The 19,237-nt window shown below is 48.0% G+C and overlaps 1 protein-coding gene across 2 annotated transcripts in view; it reads left to right on the plus strand.

Moving 5' to 3' along the window:
* Window positions 1-2,681: 2,681 nt before the first annotated feature.
* The window catches only part of ADAMTS13 (ADAM metallopeptidase with thrombospondin type 1 motif 13), a 45,755-nt gene continuing 29,199 nt past the window's right edge, over window positions 2,682-19,237 (plus strand). The window contains exons 1-12 of one of the 2 annotated variants that reach the window (XM_075015217.1): window positions 2,682-2,781; window positions 4,362-4,483; window positions 4,782-4,848; window positions 6,381-6,664; window positions 8,556-8,715; window positions 12,174-12,313; window positions 13,185-13,268; window positions 13,811-13,935; window positions 15,053-15,199; window positions 16,176-16,310; window positions 16,633-16,783; window positions 18,427-18,531. In XM_075015217.1, coding sequence (XP_074871318.1) covers window positions 4,406-4,483; window positions 4,782-4,848; window positions 6,381-6,664; window positions 8,556-8,715; window positions 12,174-12,313; window positions 13,185-13,268; window positions 13,811-13,935; window positions 15,053-15,199; window positions 16,176-16,310; window positions 16,633-16,783; window positions 18,427-18,531 — 1,476 coding nt within the window. In that variant the 5' untranslated portion in view covers window positions 2,682-2,781; window positions 4,362-4,405. Of the gene's footprint in view, window positions 2,782-4,246; window positions 4,484-4,781; window positions 4,849-6,380; window positions 6,665-8,555; window positions 8,716-12,173; window positions 12,314-13,184; window positions 13,269-13,810; window positions 13,936-15,052; window positions 15,200-16,175; window positions 16,311-16,632; window positions 16,784-18,426; window positions 18,532-19,237 lie in introns of those variants that run through there. The other variant, XM_075015216.1, reaches the window with a different exon arrangement.

The raw sequence follows: 19,237 nt of genomic DNA on the forward strand, positions 1-19,237 counted from the left end.
TAGTCCGCCCCGGGTCGGGGACACGGCGCTGCAGGGCGCGCGGGGGAAGTGGGGCAGGGGCGCCCCTAGGGGTACGCGGAGCAGTGACGGGGTGCACCGGGCTAGGGGGGGTGATATGGGGTGCCCTGGAGCTATGGGAACTATTATTGGGGTGCACCGGGCTAGGGGGCTGTTTTGGGTACACTGGAGATATGGGGAACTCTAATTCGGGTGCACCATCGATATGGAAACTGCAGTGGGGTGGGCTGGGCTCTACAGGGAGCTATTCTTGGGCGCACGGGGATAGGGGAACTGCTATGGGGTTCAGGGGACATGGGGATCACTGGGGCATTGCACCGGGGCCTGGGGGCTGATAATCGGGGTGCACTGGGAATACAGGCAGTGCTATGAGGAGTGCACCCTGGTTTGGGGACCTCAGTGGGGGGGGCACAAGCATTAGGGTGCACTGGGGTACGGGGAGTGCAGTGGGGCTGAAAATGTATTTGAAGGGATCGTGTGGTGTGTGTGTGGGCTGCATTTGAGGAGTCACTGGGGAGGGATCATACCATGGCGAATGCGGATGCACAGAAGAGGGGAGACTAGGTGGAGGTTCACCCCAAATAAGAGGGGTGTGGCAGTAGGACACTGCACAAGCCCTCCTGTAATATAACGGGCAGAGACCCTTTTGCAGTGTTGCTTCTTTAGTTATGTTGAGGTGGGGTGTATTTGTGAAAGATCATTATGCTGGCGTGGGTTACGGGCCATTGGTATTTTGATGCCACATGATAATGTTTATGTGGTGCTGCAACATGCTAACATCTTGGAAAAAAACATCAGGACTTCCCAAGTGTATCATACACAAAACGATAAGTCAGTGTAATGATGTCTCACAAATACACCCCACCCAAACAAGACCTGGTGACCTGTAAGCTGGGTCTTCCAAGCACCCCTGAAAGTTATTGCTCAGAGTAAAAGTAGGCTGAATCACTCTGTGAAAATTGACATTTCCTCAGAAAGGGACCGGGGAACCCAACAAAGAATATAGGCCATACTTACAGGATAGGAACTCTATACTGGGAAGCAGTGACTCTGAAAATTTTAGGGGGGTTGTGGTGGAGTATCATTGAACATAAGTTCTCAGTGTAACATTATGGAGAATACATTCCTTGGGTTCCGAGGATAGAATCAAGAAGCTATTTTACCTCTCTGTTTGGACTGGTGCAACCACTGCTGAAATACCATATCCACTTCCAGTGTCTGTAATTCAAGGAGAGTGTTGATAAATTGTAGTCTTCAGAGAAGAGCCATGAGAATGTTAAAATGATTAGAAAACCAGCTTTTTAATGATAGACTCAAGGAACTCAGTCTAGTTTAACAAAAGGAAAGGGAAGGGTGACTTGATTGCAGTCTATGAGTAACGTTACGGGAATAAATACTTGATAATGGGCTCTAGCAGACAAAAATACAACACAATCTGATGGCAAAAAGTTGAAGCTAGACAAATTCAGATGGCTAATAAGGAATTTTTAACGCAATAAGAATGATTAACCATTGGAACAAATTACAGGTGATCCTGTTGGATTCTCCATCACTGACAATTTTTAAATTAAGATTGGATGTTTTTTCAAAGACCTGCTCTAAGTACTACTTTGGGGAAAGTCCTATGGCCTGTGTTATGCAGGAATTCACACTAGATCACAAAGGTTTCTTCTGGCTTTGGAATTTCTGAATCTATATGATTTCACTCAGAGGTTTCCAGACTGGGGTCTGTGGAACACTTCCTGGTGGGTTGTACAAAGCTGACTGCTCATGCTGTGCTGATTTTCCTATCTGTTTCTAGTTGCTACATTGTATTAAAAATCACTGAAAATGTAGCAAGCAAATTCCTAACATTTTTCCACATAGACAGTTGCCTCAAGGTACTTATGTGATCATAAATGGCAGGGGAGTGTTCTGAATGATTGTAACATTGGATGAACATAATCTTACGCATTTAGTTTCTGGGAGGGTACCTGAACATAAACCTTGAGGAGGGCAAAAGGCAGTTTGAGGGCCCATGGTTGTTTTTTTTTTAAAATAATATCTATTTCATGTTTAGAATTTTGAGAGTGCCTGCTGCTAGCTGTGCTTTCTCTGGTCTGTGACTCTCCAAAGTAAGGCATTTGCCAAAATCATCACTTCCTGTGAAAACTAGAGGGCCAGGTTCACTGCCATTGCCTATGCTTACATCCATGGACTAGGACAGTAAGTTTATAGCTCTATGGAACAGAAAATTGCACCTCCTGCCATCCCTGGCAGACCATACTCACCACATGTGGGGTTGGAGAGTGGTGATGAGCAGAAACGCTCCAAAACTGGTGTCCATAAGCATAACCTATTAACAGCATATATGGGAAGGGAATTTTGAACTGTTTCTTTCCTTTTCTGTTGTGACTGTAAATGCAGTGGTGAATGTCTGTTTTTACCAGCAGCATCTGGAAGTGTAGAACTTGGAGGATGATCCCCCAAGCCCCCAGAAAGCCTGGCACTGATGAAGAGGCAGAGTAAGGAGGACTTGCATTTTTTTTTTTGGAGAAATCCTACAAGCCAGTACTTCAATGGACCATGAACAAAAGGCATGGAGGATCAGTGTGACGGACTGCCTGGAGGAAGACTGCAAGGGCATGAAAAGGCCTTAGAGTCTCAGTTGGTCAAGTAGAAAATGCATCAGGGCATAATAGGTCTTTTCAAGCACCACACTCAAATGGTTGCAGACCCTGGTAGACTGACAGGTCCAAAAATCTAAATTTTCACACCATTACGGTTTGTTGAAATTTTGTATAATATTTCATGGGATTTATTTAATACATAAATTTTCCTGCACATTTTCCCCTCAAAGTCCTAGTTTTGAAGATTCAAATGATATTTATTTATAATAAATTTTGCAGAATGCATATTGGTGCTTAACGTACAGAGTACTTGCAAATGCACACCAATCACCACTGAATTTGTAACTTCAGGAAAACACCCAGCCATATTTACACGTGTGCAGCAAGTGTACATAATTCTTAGGAGCCCGCAAAGCTCTGGCTTAACAGAATAGATACCAGCAGGCAAAGACCCACAAATATGTAATGTACATTGCACAAGTCCCTGAAAGCAGCAAAGAACTCTACTGTTGTTTACTCTTTCAAAGCCTCCTCCACGATATACTGTGTTTGGCTCTTGGAATAGCCCTGATGCTGGGCTGTTCAAAGTGCAGAGAGCTGCTCTGCTGGCAGCTTTTTCCACTCTGGCTCACAGATATTATGCAGAACACAGCAACCAGTTATAGCCATTAGGATATTTTTTTCTCTCTGAGATCAATTCTGGTGGGTAAAGACTGTTAGCATTCCTTCAGTCTACCCAGAGCTCATTCAATTGTCATTTTGCAGCTGCCAAGCTTGCAGCTGAATTGTTCCTTGCTGCTGGTGAGGTGTATGGCTTTGTTGAGGTCCCTCAGCACCCTGTCCTCAAAGATATTGTCATGCCCTCAGTTGTTACAGTACTTCATGGGGATCTACAAATACCAGTATTTGCAAGATTCATGACAATAATGCAGAGCTTTGCTGTCTCCATCTTTCTGTCAGAGATTGCAAAGCACCACACGTTTGTGGGATTTTTACCAAACAAAATGAGAGTTATGAGATATGGATGGCATTACTGCCTGGGGAAGTTGCATGCTGGGAACTGGATTCTAGATCTCCAAGAGCCCTGGGTAAATCACTGTTATAGCACAGAACATTGCAAAGATATCTGAAAAGAAAGGTAGTGTGTGTGCCCTGGGGTACCTACCTATGGTGCACCATGCTGTGCGTTGATGTAAGCAGTCAAGTATGCGCATGCCTGAGCTGCACACAAATTATGGCAGCTGTACACCAGTGTAAGTTGTGTAGACCTGGCTTGAAACTGTCCACAGAGACTTAATACAGCAGACTTTGGAAATATGCCTCATTCTCCCCCTAGAACTGGAAGGAGTAAGAGTTTTCATGGATAAGCAATATGAGAATGGTCCCACAGGACCTGAGGAATCATTGTTTCTTAGCTTTGACATACTACTGCCATTTCTCCTACCCCATATTGCTTCTTTATTTGTTTACTTGATGTTAAAATCGGCCCAAAGTGTCTATTCTTCCAGTGGTCTTTGGCTGTAACTAAATTGCAAATATTGCACAAAAGCTTTCTCTCTCTCTCTACAGCTGTTCTAAACAAAAAAAACAAAAAAAACAAAAAACCAACCTCCTGCAGCAACTGATTTCCCCCTTAGCTGTCCCTCTCTGCAGTGGATCGGCTTTTTCATTTGTTTATGTATTCTTCACTTCCGGTGCATGTGATGCCTTGGACTAAACATCATAATCACCCAGGCCAGTTTTTGCTGTTGAGTGTCATTTGCTGCAGTTCTTTCAACATGGCCTTCGTCGGTTCGATTATCCTAACTTTTGTGGTGATCCCTGTGGGAGTCTGCTGGACGGCAGCTTTCCAAGAGGTAAGGCTGACCTCCAGAAAGAACAGATTCAAGGGTGCATTTTCCCCTTCTCTTTGGAAATAGGATAGTGTGCCTTCAAACCAGATTGTGTTGACCTCTGCTCATCAAGAAAGTACAATCATCTCCTCTGACTGATGGTTCTGAACGATACATTTAGTGCAAAAGAAAGACATGAAAATTAAAAGGAATAGTTACGTTGTTCACTGAAGTTCCTCACAGACGAGATGGTACTGAATAAAGTTTTATTTCCATTTGGTTTTGCTTTAAAAAAGTAAAGCTACTTTTTTTCTTTTTGCAGAAATTTCTGAAGGCGCTGGATCCAGAAGACATTTTCTCTTATTTTGGCACCAGCTTAGTCCTTGATGGTATGCAAGTTTTTTTTTTATTCTGAATTTTGCAGTGTGTCATATTTGCACATTTGTTTCTGATACTGTGTATTTGACAACAGTAAGGACATGCTTTTATCAGCATTAGTCCTGATCCTGCAAATATATATGTTTGAGTGACTTTACTCATGAAAGTAGTCTGCTGCTAGTAAGTATTTGCACATCTGGGTTTGCTTTTTGGAAATCAGATCTAGTAATCCTTTTAGAACTTTTCCATTTCACTTCTTCTGCGTATTGCTACTATTTTGGAGCACAATAAATATATTCTAAATAATCCTGGAACAGATCCAAATCAGCTGGGTACAAGACTATAGACTGTGATGATGATTTTTTGTGTGTTTAATAAACATCTCAATAAAATATAATACTTTTACATCTAGACTGATGATAATTCAGGATTAAGCTGCTGTTTAGATTTAGATGAGCTTCGTAAAGAAGGAACTTGGTGTACTTGTGTGTTTTGTACAGTGCTTAGCAGTGATAATTTGCAAATCTATAATGCTTTTCATCCGATGAACTCAAAATACCTTACCTCTCATGAAGTAAATTGTTATGCCCTTATACAAGTGAGGAAATGGCATCACAGAGAGGTTACACTTCTTGACTAAAGGCAGGTCTATGCTACAGGGCAATGTTGACCTAAGGTGTGTAACTCCAACTACGTCAATAGCATAGCTGGAGTCAACGTACCTTAATTCGAAGTGCTGCGCGGTCTGCACTGTGTGGGGGTTGACAGGAGAAACTCTCCCCCATGACTTGCCTTACGCTTCTTGTTCTGGTGGAATACTGGAGTTGATGAGAGAACAATCAGTGATTGATTTAGTGCAGGAATCTGCAGCCTGCAGCTTTGGAACCATGTGCAGATCTTTTAAGGTCTTCTTTTTGCTATAATTGTAAAGTAAAAAAAAAACCAAAAAACAAAAAAACCCCACCCTCCTGATTATTTTTGATAAATGGTGAACGTCCTGCAGTAAGCATGTATCGCATTACAAATCATTGTGTGCGCCATTCTTAAAATAGAGGTTACAAAAAGCATGGCTTGACATTATTTTTAAGAACCGTCTCATATTCACGTGCATTGCAGCTCTTGAAGTATTGTGGTTTTTACTGATTTTTTTTTTAAAAAGGGTTCTTCTTGCTGTTTTGGTTGCCAATCCCTGATTTAGTGGGTCTTTACTGGATCCACTAAATTGATGCCTGAGGGATTGATCACTGAGGTGCTGATCTCCGGGTAAGTGTAGACCTGTCTTAAGTACACACAAGTCATTGTCAATGATAGTAGAACCTGGATCTCTTGATCACTAGTTCTATGCTTCAGTTCCACGGCCATCCTCAGTTTCAGGTTGATAGAAACACAGAGGACCAGGTGAATGATGTAATTAAAGGGAAAAGGCTCTTTAGAAAACATTGTTTTTCATAGAAACAGATAGTTAATATTTATTTTCTCATAAATCATAATTATTACTGTTAATTATGTCCATAATCCTCTTAATTTCTATTATGTCTTCCAGTACCAGAATTTATTATTGCTCAGCCAGTTTGTCTCTGTGAAGAGGACCAAGCTGAACCAAAATCTTGTAAAGTTCAACGTTGCTCCCTTAGTGTCTGGGGAGAACTCTACATCTTTGAATTCCGAGGGGACCACGTTCTTTTTCTCTCCTCCTTCGTGAGTGATCGAAAGCTGAACTCCTCTGCTAGTTTACTAAAGCAGTTCCCAGGCAATTGCTTTGCTGGTGGAAGACTATTGCACCCGCCTGGGGCTGAATGTAGAGTCACTTACTGTGAAGGACAGTTGGTGAGTATGGAGCGTAGACTTTTCAATGAAAACATGAGCTGCATTTACAATCGCTAATGATCCAGGATGTTTTTTCCATGTGCACTAGGCCAGTTGTCTCAGGGGGAAGACCCAGATGCTTAGAAAGCAAAGTGGCAGATCAGAAATAAGGGGTTGGAGTGAAATTCGTTCCCATCCACAGGACCATGGACTATGTAGCGTTCCATTGAAGGTGTTATAAATAAGGCTTGAGGGGGAAGGGGGGCTAAGTGCTGGCCCCTCTGCCCAGGGAAGAGTTTCACAAAGGGATGTGAATTCCTGTGTAATTAGTTAACTTGAAAAATGTTAAGTTTAACCTGTTAACCAGTTAAACGGAGGGGGACAACCAGGGAGGCTGCTCCAGCTGGGCTGGGCTGGCGTGTCCTCCCCGCCATGGACGTGTGCTGCTCTGGACAGGCTGGAGCATGCTCCTCTGCGGTGCTCAGAGGGCTGCTGTGGACTGCTCTGGCCCAGATGGACTACCTCTACTTGCAGCACTCCTGGGCCTGCTCTGGCTGTGCTGGACTCCCACAGGGCTAGAGCAGTCCACTGCCGTGGCCAGCAGTGGAGGTGGCGGGGGCAAGAAGGGGTAAGGTGGAGAACTCGGGGGCCTTGGGGGCTGCTGTAGCCGCCATTGGTTAACCATAACCGGTAAGCCTCACCCATTTAGGATAAGGCTTCCCTGTTACCCATTAACAGACCTAGTTTCATGCTGAGCTTGGAGTGGAAGAAAAACTCCTGTTCTCCAGGGGGAAAAATAACTTAACATTTCTTATAGGTACTGTCCTATTATAACCCGGGTCCCTGCTGGCTTTCAGCACAGCTCAGACAACTCTTGCTGCAACAGTGCATCAGGGCGCACCTGCTTTCTCTCACCTCTGCTGCCCTCTCAAGCACATAGGGGGATTTTACTTTTTGCTTATAGATGAGTGTTGATGGGTCCAAAGCCCAACCATGTGGAGGGGGGGTCCAAACTTCCCTTCTAGGTCCAAGGGGTTCAGATCTGATGTTGACATCCATGTCACGGAGGAGAGAGTGAGCTGAGAAGTTCAGATCCAAGTCTCCCCCAGAGCTGGAAGGGTTTCTGATCCAGCGCTGTGGCTTAGGGCCATGTCTCCTAGCTCAGGAGCACGATGAAGGCACTTCAGAGAGTCCAGCCATAGTGTGGTGGCTCTGAAGGGTTTGCAGTTCCATACAGTACCTGGCGGGGGGGGGTCACAATTTTGCCATGAGAAAAGGGAGAAATAGGCAAATCACTAAGTCTCACACCTGCTCAAAGGTGGGCCAGCCTCTAACCACTTATTTTTGGTCATCCTCATGCTGCCTTCATGAGCTTTATTTTTCTGAGCATTTGGTAATCTGGCAGTTTGGTGTTCGTTCAAGCCCTTTTGGTAATGGGAGACCCCGATGCTGTGTCAGATATTCCATGGCAATAATAATAAGTAGTGGTAATTTAGTGTCCTTTCCTGTGAGGATCTGAAAGTGCTTTATAATATTAATGGACTGAGTGTTGCCCTGCCCGTAAGCAGATAACTGTGATGCTGTTGTTTAGAAGAGAAAGCTGAGACGATAATGACTTACCAGCAAGTTGGTGGTGGAGTTGGAAGCAGAACAGGGGATACTTAATTCCTTACTCTAACTGCTAGGCTACACTCCCTCCTAGATCATAGTAGGATCCTACTGATGGCAAATGAATAGGAAGCGTTTGGTTTTGCAGTCTCATGTCTCACACATAGTCCATCTTGACAGCTTGAAGCCCCATTTTGGAAAGCTTGTTGGTAAAGGACAGAGTGGGAGGAGAGGCTGTCTTTAATTTTCTCTTGGTGGTGAATGTCTCTGGCCTAACACAGGGGTGAAATTTTGCTTTCTTTAGCATGGCGTCCTCACTGTGAATGAGGAAAAGATTCACATCAGGCCTGTGAGAACCAAACACCTGACTGTGCTGGAAGACCTCAGCTTCTCCAGACCTCACGTCATCTTCAAAGCTGCAGGGAGAGCGACAAGGACAAGACAAGGTACTGGATGTCTCAGGGGTGAGAAAAGAAATACTGACTCAATTCTCCCCTTGCATTTTGCCTGCGGTCAGTGGGGCTGCAGAGTGACAGAGAGGACAGGAGTTCTTGCCATCACAACGTGATCCTTGTGTATCTTAGCTGATGCACTGAGATGTAAATGAGGCTTTCAGTGAGGCTCCATAGCCCAGGAACACTGTCTATGTCTTGCCTACGAGGCCAAGCTGCATTCTGTCACTCTGCAGTGTTCTTTCCCCATTGCTAAAATAGCACAGAGCCTCAGCAGTGTTCCCTCTAATCTTTCCCATCCATGGGCAGAATATATTTTATTATGTACACCAAAGCACGTGCAAATGTGCACCACCAATAGAAACCAAAAAAACCAAGCTGTGGGAACTCTGCTAATCAGCTGGGTGGCATTTGAATCTCTCCTGAGTGGCCACACAAGGAAACACAGTCTCAGTAAGGACACAGGATTTAGGTTGGTTGGACAGGTGTGTCCTTATAGAGTCACAGAATCATAGAACAATAGAGCTGGAAGGGACCTAAAAAAGCCATCCAGTCCAGCCTCCTGCTCTAAACAGGACCAAACCCATCAGATCAGCCCAGCCAGGGCTTTGTCGAGGTGAGACTTAAACACCTCCAGGTATGGAGACTCCGCTACTTCCCTGGGTAGACCATTCCAATGCTTCACCACCCTCCTAGTGAAAAAGTATTTCCTAATTGTCAACCTGGACCTTTCCAACTCCAACTTGAGACCACTGTTCTGTGTTCTGCCATCCTTGACCACTGTGAACAGCCTCTCTCCAGCCTCTTTGCAGCCTCCCTTCAGTAAGTTGAAGGCTTTTATCAAGTCCCCCCTCAGTCTTCTCTTCTGCAGACTAAAAAGTCCCAATTCCCTCAACTTTTCTTCATATGTCATATGCTCCAGCCCCCTAATTATTTTGGTCGCCCTCCGCTGGACCCTCTCCAGTGTATCCACATCCTTCCTATAAATGGGGCCCAGAACTGGACACAGTACTCCAGATGCGGCCTCACCGAAGCCGAATAAAGAGGAATAATCATTTCTTTGGATCTACTGGCAACGCTCCTCTTGATGCAACCTAATATGCCATTAGCTTTCTTGGCTACAATGGCACACTGCTGACTCATGTCCAGCTTCTCGTCCGCTACAACTCCCAGGTCCTTTCCTGCAAAACTACTACCGAGCCAGTCGGACCCCAGCCTGTAACAATGCTTGGGATTCTTCCGGCCCAAGTGCAGGACTCTGCACTTGTCCTTATTGAACCTCATCAGATTTCTTGCAGCCCAGTCGTCGAATTTGTCTAAGTCAGTCTGGACCCTGTCCCTACCCTCCAGCATATCTACCTCTCTCCCAGCTTAGTGTCATCTTCAAACTTGCTGAGGGTGCAACCCAACCCCTCATCCAGGTAACTGATAAATATGTTGAACAGAACAGGACCCAGAACCGAACCTTGGGGCACTCCACTAGAAACCGACCGCCATCCCGACCTGGAGCCGTTGATCACTACCCTCTGGGCCCGACCTTCTAGCCAGCTTTCTGTCCATCTTACTGTCCATTTATCCAATCCACATTCCTTTAACTTGCCAACAAGAATATTGTGGGAGACCGTATCGAAAGCTTTGCTAAAGTCAAGATAAATCACATCCATTGATTTTCCCCTATCCACAGAGCCAGTTATCTCATTGTAGAAGCTAATCAGATTGGTCAGGCATGGCTTGCCGTTCATGAATCCATGCTGACTATTCCTGATCACTCTCCCCTCCTCCAAGTGCCTCAAAATGACTTCCTCGAGGAGCCCCTCAATGATTTTTCCAGGGACTGATGTAAGACTGACTGGCCTATAGTTCCCTGGATCATCCTTCTTCCCTTTCTTAAAGATGGGCACTTGCCTTTTTCCAATCATCTGGGATCTCTCCCGATCTCCACAACTTTTCAAAGATAACAGCCAAGGGCTCGTCAACAACATACGCCAACTCCCTCAGACCCCTAGGGTGAATTAGGTCTGGGCCCATCGATTTATGTACATTTAGCTTTTTTAGATAGCTCCTAACTTGTTCTTTCCCCACCAAAGGCTGTCCACCTTCATCCCACAATGCATCACTTATCGCATTAGTCCGGGAGCTGTATTTGTCCATGAAGACAGAGGCAAAGAAAGCATTAAGTACGTCAGCTTTCCCTACACCATCTGTCACTGGGTTACCTCCCTTACCCAGTAGGGGCCCCACTCCCTCTCTGATCACCTTCTTGTTGGTAACATGCCTGTAGAAACTTTTCTTGTTATCCTTCACATTCCTTGCAAGTCGCAATTCCAGTTGCGCTTTCGCCTTCCTGATAACTGCCCTACATTCTCGAGCTGTATGGTTATACCCCTCCCTAGATATCTGTCCCAGTTTCCACTTTTTGTAAGCTCCCCTTTTGTGCCTAAGTTCTCCAAGGATTTCCTCATTAAGCCAGTCTGGTCTACTACCTTATTTACTTCTCTTGCTGCACATCGGGACAGTTTCTTTCTGCGCCTTCAATAGGGCTTCCTTAAAATACTGCCAGTGTTCCTGGACTCCTTTTCCCTTCATGGTAGCGTCCCAGGGAATTCTGCCCATCAGGTTCCTGAAGGAGTCAAAGTCTGCTTTTCTGAAGTCCAAGGTGTGTAATTTGCTGCTCTCTTTCCTTCCTTTGGTCAGGCTCCTGAAGTCTACCATCTCATGGTCACTGCTTCCCAGGTTGTCCCCCACCTCTACCTTCCCTATTAGTTCCTCCCTGTTTGTAAGCAGCAGGTTGAGCCATGCATGACCTCTGGTTGGGTCCTTCAGTGCTTGTACCAAGAAGTGATCCCCAACACGCTCCAGAAATTTCCTGGACTGCTTGTGTACCGCCGTATTGGTCTCCCAACAGATGTCAGGGTAATTGAAGTCATTCCCCAGTTACTGCTAAGTGCAAGAATGATGAACATCATCTGAAGACCTCAGGGTATGTAGGTGGGATATCTTGTGCACGCTAAATTAGCAAAGGCCGCAGCAGCAGCTAATAGAAATCAGAGTAGATTAGATTCAGCTAAATATCTGCAGGAAGCAATCTTAGGGCTAATCTGTACTTACGCAAAGGTTGACACGCTGCGGTCGATCTTCCTGAGTTTGATTTTGCGAAGTGGCAAAATCGACCTCCCTGGGCTTGGCCATTGATCTCTGTGCTCCACGTTGTCGTGTGAAGTAAGAGATCTCAATGAGAGACATCCGAGCCCTAGCCTACACTAGGGAAGAAAGTCATTTCAGGTAAGTCGATTCTAGCTATGCTACGGAGGTAGCTAGAACTGCCTATCTGAAATCAACTTTCTTCCCTAGTGAAGATCTACCCTTAGCAATGTATTGCTCTTTAGTGTTCAGTAGACTGGGTTGGACCCATGGGGCTTCCATCCCTCCTTCCATTCTCAACCCCTTTGTATTTCCTCATGGTGTTGTAGAGAGGAAGCCTCCTCCTCGTCTTTGGAAGCGGGCAGAGGGGAGCACCATGCACCTGGAGCTGCTGGTGGTAGTGGGCCCTGATGTTTATCAGCTGCACAAAGAGGACACCGAGAGATACATCCTTACCAACCTGAACATTGTGAGTGGCTTTCTGTTTGAGTTCAGCACCGCATTTCCTGACCCCGTGGGGGTTGTGCTGGGAGGGACGTCTGGTGGGGTGTATGATCCAGCCCCAAGTGAAATGTCCTGAAAATGCCTCCATGGAAGTGTGTGGGGGACCCCACCCCATCCCCTGGGTAAGTACAGAATACTTGACGGGGCAAAACAGTCACTTCATTATGCAGCTTCACATGGGCCAGATACCTCCACCCAGCAGGCTGCCAGCCAGAAGAAGGGCATTCAAACCGTCTGAGGGGACAGCTTTAAAGTACAATTGGAAAATGGGTTAATTTTCTTAGTGCCTGTGCAGGCTCTAGCATTAGGAATTTGTCCTTCAGAGCCTATTGATTTCAGCAGGGGTTGGACTGGGCTCTGTTTGAGGTGATCCCTCATTTCACTTTACGGGCTTTAACTTTCTGTTGCTATTAATTTCCTCAGAGCTACACACCTAGCTCCGGTCAGGAACATGTCACTGTGTTTTCAAGCAGATGGCAGGGGCTGGGGGACCCTGAGGGGCCTTTTCATTCATTTCCACGTCTCTTGTTCTCTCTCTGCTGGAGGCTTTCAATCCTATGAGTTAAAGCTAATGAGCATTAGCGCACAGGCTTTGTGGCTTACGCTGAGTTTAGGTCTCAGAAGGAGCCAGGTCCTGTTTGTAATGGTCATTTGCAGATTTTTATAATGATCCCTTACAATTCCCTGGTGTGTCCCTTCGGCAGTGGGTCCAGGTGGGATAGTGCAAGATCCTTGGTCTGTGCAGGAAGCCTCAGTGTCGATAAAGGGGGCAGACAGGTGTCATGACAACATCTTCATTATGAAACTCCCGCTGGAGCCCGTTTGTCCTTTTCCAGGCGGCCGAGCTGCTGAGAGAGGCCTCGCTGGGAGCTCAGCTCAGGGTTCACCTGATGAGGATGATGGTCCTGACAGAACCAGAGGTAGAACGTGGGGAGTTGTTCCATTTCCTGTAGCACGGGGGTGGCCAACACATTCGCCACTTGCCACCTGTGGCGAATAGGATGCCACGTGGTAGCAACTCTGGTTGGAGCCTTTAAATGTGGCTCCTCTGGAGTGCTGCACGTGGCTAGTACTGTCCACCCGCTCCACGCCCACACCTCACCACTCGGTGGGCGACGTGCACGGCGACCCGCTGGCATTGAATTAGAATTGGCGGGGTCGGGGTGGGGGTGCCTGGCTCTGGAGGGGAAGGCATTTGGGTCAAGTGGGGGAGGAGTGGGGGGTAACTGGCTCTAGGGGAGAGGGAGGGTATTTATTTAGGGGCGGGGCTGGGGGTTCCTGGCTCTGGGGGGAGGGGGAATGTGGCAAATATGGAAAGGTGACAACCACAGGTGTGGGGATCTTTGAATTGGTGTTGGACACGGCTGCTGTAGAGGCGCCGTCGCGGAGGCTGAGCCCACCTGTGACGAGGCCACTGAAATACAAACAGTGGGAAGCACATGAAGATGTGTCTTCTCGCTAGGTGGGTATAAACATCACCACGAACATCACCTCCTCGCTGGTCAGCGTTTGCGAGTGGAGCAGGAAAGTCAACCCCCAGAGCGACTCTGACCCTCAGCATGCCGACCTTGTCCTGTACATCACCAGGTAACAGAACTTCCCTGACGGAAGGAGAGTAGAGACCTCAGCACAGGCTGGCAGGGTCAGGCAAACAGTGACAACTGTTGGGGGTGCTCTGAGGGGATGGGAGCAAAATGTGGAGCCTTTTCACTGGGGCCTGGCAGTTCTCCTTCCCTGGCTGGCTTGCTGGGATGGAAAAAGCCCTCGTGGCCATTGTCCCCATGGCCTGGAGCAGGGGGAAATTTTGCATGTCCATACCCACCAGCCCCCAGAGCACAGATGGGTATCCAGGCTTCAGCATTCAGCCATTCTGTTCCCTCAGCTTCAGTGTTAGGTGGAATACCCCCTGGGAAGGGGCCTGCCAGGCTGTGGCAGACTCGGCACCCATCAAACAGAGGCCTGTTCACCAGCAGTGATTTCAGGATCACGAGATGCTCATGCAAGGGTAGAAAAGTCTAGAAGAGACAGAAACCCAATGGTGATTGAAGAGAAATTTCCCAGCTGCAGAGATTCTCCTGCTCTGACTCATACATTCTTACAGGCTGCTTGGCTCACAGGGTCACATTCTCAATTGACTGTAACTAATGACCCCAGTTGAGCTCCCCTTGACCATAATGGCTGTTCTCTGCCCAGAAGAAATTCTGTTTCTCTCTCCTGCAGACAGGGGTGTAACAGTGTTCCCTGTAAGCTGAGCATTTGGATGGCCACCCAGGAGAGAGTCAAATGCTGCCCAGCTGATTAGAAGAGCGCCCACAGCTGGCAGCCTGTGTTTCTATGGGTGGTGCACATCTTCACATGCCTTGGTGCACACAATAAAATTTATTCTGCCCAGGGATGGAAAAAAATTAGCGGGAACACTGGTTTTGCTCCCTGTGCCTGGACATTGCACCTGCTTTCAAGTCCAATCGACAGATGATGATGGGTGGCACTGAGCAGGCTCCAGGCACTCAGTGTGAGACTTCATGGACCACCTCAGCTAGGGGAGATGCACGTATCAAAGAGAAAAGGGGGCAGTAAATAGCTGGTATGGCTGAGCTGGGAGAGGCAAAACGAATTTTCAGTAGACAGTGTTCGCTGCTTGGGTTTTTAGACCTAATGGAGGTGCTCATCTGTTCTCTTCATACCTGTCTCACCCTTCCCTGAGGTTTGACCTGGTGTTAGCTGATGGAAACAAGCAGCTGCGCGGAGTCACCCAGCTGGGGGGAGCCTGCTCCTCCTCCTGGAGCTGTGCTATCACCGAGGACACTGGCTTCAACTTGGGAGTCACCATAGCCCATGAAATCGGGCACAGGTCAGAGGGCAAAACCCACTGAGTCGCGACGCGCCATCCGTTCCATACAGAAAATCGGCCCCTCTTTGCAAGCGGAGTACAGGGGGTGCGAGAGTCGGTGCTGGGGTTCCCACAGATTGCTTGAAACCCAACTCCAGAGAGAAGGAATGGGAAGGAGGGGCTCCCTCCAGCGAGGGTCTGAGCTCCCTTAGCACCCATTGTCTTCACTGAGGGCACTTAACACCTCAGGAGGTAGCACTCTACACAGAGCTGAGGCTCTTCTGGATGGACATCACCGGTGCTTGGCTCAGTGTGCCATCAGCTGGGTTCAGGCTCTGGTCACTCTTGCTCAGTGCCCCTGTGGTGACATGGCAGGGTCTTAGTCTGTGGGTGGTGGGGGTGATGCCTGGTGGTGTGGTGACAAGAACATTGTTCAGGGAGGTACCTACGGCTGGAGCGGGGAAAGCAAAGGGAAGATTGTCGATGTAGAAAAACACAACAAAACAGAGGCTGAGATTTATAATCCCTGGTCCAAATTCTCTGCTGGTGACAATTTGTGCAGCTTTGTTTATGCCAGCAGCAAATTTGTTTGACCCATTGTTTTACTTGTTCCACGTCATTCGCAGCCAAAGCTTTCTGTCAGCCTCAGGTGTCATGGAGTGTCTTGGTTACCCTTTCCCAATCCTTTGTTCCTCTGGCCTCCTTAGCCACTGGAGACCTCAGGAGACCATCTCCCCTAGGTGTACGGACAGTGCCAAGCAACTAATTATACCTCCTAGCAGGGAAAGACTTGTAACCGCATTTCACGAAGGGAGAAACGAAGGCTCAGGGAAGGAAAGTGAGTTAGCTTGGATCACTCCAGCACTCCTGGACGAGAGCGTAGGAGTAGTGACTGCCAGCCGGGGGCTGGAACTGGTCTCTGTTCCTGCCATCGATCGCCCGCAGATCAGCCGGATAATATCAGTAACCCCCCACTGCTATATGTCTGTTGCTGCAGTTTTGGAATACAGCACGACGGTGAAGGAAACCAGTGCAGTGGGAGTGGCAGCATCATGGGTGCCGAAGGCAGCCACAACAGTGTGGACCTGGTCTGGTCGGAGTGCAGCAGGGAGCAGTTCCGGGCCTTTATCAGGTAGAAGAAATCAGCTGTTCACCACACTCGTTTGCATGTGGAGGAGGCTAGCGAATGGGAGGAGAAAGGCACAGAACAGGGGAGGGCCGGGGCAGGGGTGGCTCTCAGAGAACGAAGAGCTTTACTTGCGCTGGAGTTTGGTGATTTTATGAACAAGCGGTGCAGAGGGCAGACTCTCAGAGCCTACGCCAATGCTGCTCACCTTTCCTGGGACACCAGTAACTGACTCCCAGACTGAAAGCCTCCTGCCTGTGTTAGTGTAAGGGGGCATGCCCTCGTTGGCTGTGAAGTGGGAAAGCAATGTCTCTCGGGGCTTTCCCAGGACAGGCCAAGCCAGCTGCTTGAACGACATGCCGGACCTGGAGGGCAGCATCCCTCGGTGGAAACCTGGCTTATACTACGGCGCGGACGAGCAATGTAGAATAGCCTTTGGGAGCGCAGCTGCTGCGTGCACCTTTGCCAGGAATGGCATTGTAGGTAGAACACTTTCCACCCACATGGGCTTCTGCCTGGTCCCGGACACCCCTCAAATACCACAGCTGGGGTGGGGCTGGTGGCACAGCAGGGTAGGGGGCTGGTATCGTACAGGTGACAGTGTTCATCGACCAGGGGGCTCTCGGCAGAGAGTGGGCTAAAAAAATGGGAACCTTTTGACCTTTTTGGCCTCTGTCCCTTTTCTTTTCTCAAGTCTCCTCTTCATTGTCATTTAACATTTCTACTGGAATAGGCCCACAGGCCCTGACCTGTGCTAGGTGCTGTACAAACACAGGGGCTACGTCTACACGTGCCCCAAACTTCGAAATGGCCATGCAAATGGCCATTTCGAAGTTTACTAATGAAGCGCTGACATGCATATTCAGCGCTTCATTAGCATGCGGGCGGCAGCGGCGCTTCGAAATTGACGAGCCTTGTCGCCGCGCGGCGCGGCCAGACGGGGCTCCTTTTCGAAAGCACGCCACCTACTTCGAAGTCCCCTTATTCCCGTGAGCTCATGGGAATAAGGGGACTTCGAAGAAGGTGGCGTCCTTTCGAAAAGGAGCCCAGTCTGGCCGCGCCGCGCGGCGGCAAGGCTCGTCAATTTTGAAGCGCCGCTGCCGCCCGCATGCTAATGAAGCGCTGAATATGCATGTCAGCGCTTCATTAGTAAACTTCGAAATGGCCATTTGCATGGCCATTTCGAAGTTTGGGGCACGTGTAGACACAGCCAGGGAGAGAGAGACTCTGAGTCTTGAGGCTCTCCCGGTCTTCCCTCTTGTTCTACTCCATCTCTTTGCTCTGTGGATTCCCTTTGCTCTCTGCCTTCTACAGGACAGTGCGGGCTTTACCATGGAAGAACATTGCTGTTCACAGACCTTGCACAGCATTGTGAGTGTCTCTCGTTAATGGGGAAACACAAATACAGCTGCAAACCTCAGCCGCCCCAATGGATCTCTTCCCTGTGCCATACTGATCGGCAGTGCCCGTCACTGGAAGTGCCCACGCTGCTCCCCACATGCTGCCTGGGCATCACCTCTCTCCTGCTGAAATGGAAAGCTCAGGAAACTGCCTGAGCCAGCGGTTCTGAACCTTTTCTCTTGTGCGGACCCCCAGTCACCCCCCCCAAACCATTTGCAGATCACTAGTCGCTCCCCCAAACCGTTCATAGACCCCACCCCCACCAAAGCCAGTTCTAGCCTCGATGTGCACTTCATTAACTGGAAAAAGGAAATCCCAACATAGATTACTGGACAGACATTCATAACATCATTGGAAGATATTTAAATTAAAAATAATAATTGTTTGTAACTTTGCAATTTATTTCTATGCTCATTTTTATTTATCTTTTATTCTTTTCACTGACCCCCTGCACTACCCTCCTGGACTGCTCCCCACAGCCTCACCCATTGGAATTTGGAGGGAGAGAGCAGATCTGGCTTTTTGTTAGAAGGAAGCAGGATGAAGGGTGCTGAGGATAGGGTGCTGAGCAAGGCCTAGGGAAGCCCTCTAGCCTGTCTTCAACATTCTGGCTGAGTGGCACGAGGTTCCTGCATTGGTGGGACAGTGGCAGGAACTCGCTGGGAAATTGGCCCAACAGTCTAGGGCACACACTGAACAGCTTGGCTTCCTGTCCTCCCAGGACATGTGCAGAGTTCTTTCTTGCCACACCCACCGGGCCGACCAAACCAGCTGTACTCGCCTCCTTGTCCCTCTTCTGGATGGCACCGAGTGTGGCATCAATAAGGTAATGGTCTCTAGGTGCTGTGATGATTTGAGGTGGGTGTGGGGCTAGCAGGTACATCAAGTGGCACAAGGGCACAGGGGGTGTCTGTGGAGCACATAGGATGCTTGGGTGTTGGAGTACTGGTGCAACGGGATGAATTAGCTTTCTCATGTACAGAACTGAATCACCACAACCCCCGGGGGTAAATTGTTCCAAGGCTAATTAACCCCCCTTGTTAAAAATTTGCATCTATTTCCTGTCTGAATTTATCTGGTGCCATCTGCCAGCCATTGGGCTGGGTTATCCCTTTGCCTGCTGAACAGAAGAGCCGGTTATCAGATATGCTACAGGCATAGGATGTTTTCACTGTTTCAAGAGATGACTCAGCAGGGATATGGTAGAGGTCGAAAATCACGATTGGTGTGGAGAAAGTAAATAAGGAAGTGTTATTTACTTCTTCCCATAACACAAGAACTGTGATGTTAATAAGCCAGACGTTTAAAACAAACAAAGGCCGTGTCTACACGTGCCCCAAACTTCGAAATGGCCACGCAAATGGCCATTTCGAAGTTTACTAATGAAGCGCTGAAATGCATATTCAGCGCCTCATTAGCATGCGGGCGGCCGTGGCACTTTGAAATTGACACGCCTCGCCGCCGCGCGTCTCGTCCCGACGGGGCTCCTTTTCGAAAGGACACCGCCTACTTCTAAGTCCTCTTATTCCCAT

The sequence above is a fragment of the Carettochelys insculpta genome, chromosome 21, assembly GCF_033958435.1.
Source record: "Carettochelys insculpta isolate YL-2023 chromosome 21, ASM3395843v1, whole genome shotgun sequence".
NCBI classification, from domain to species: Eukaryota; Metazoa; Chordata; order Testudines; family Carettochelyidae; genus Carettochelys; species Carettochelys insculpta.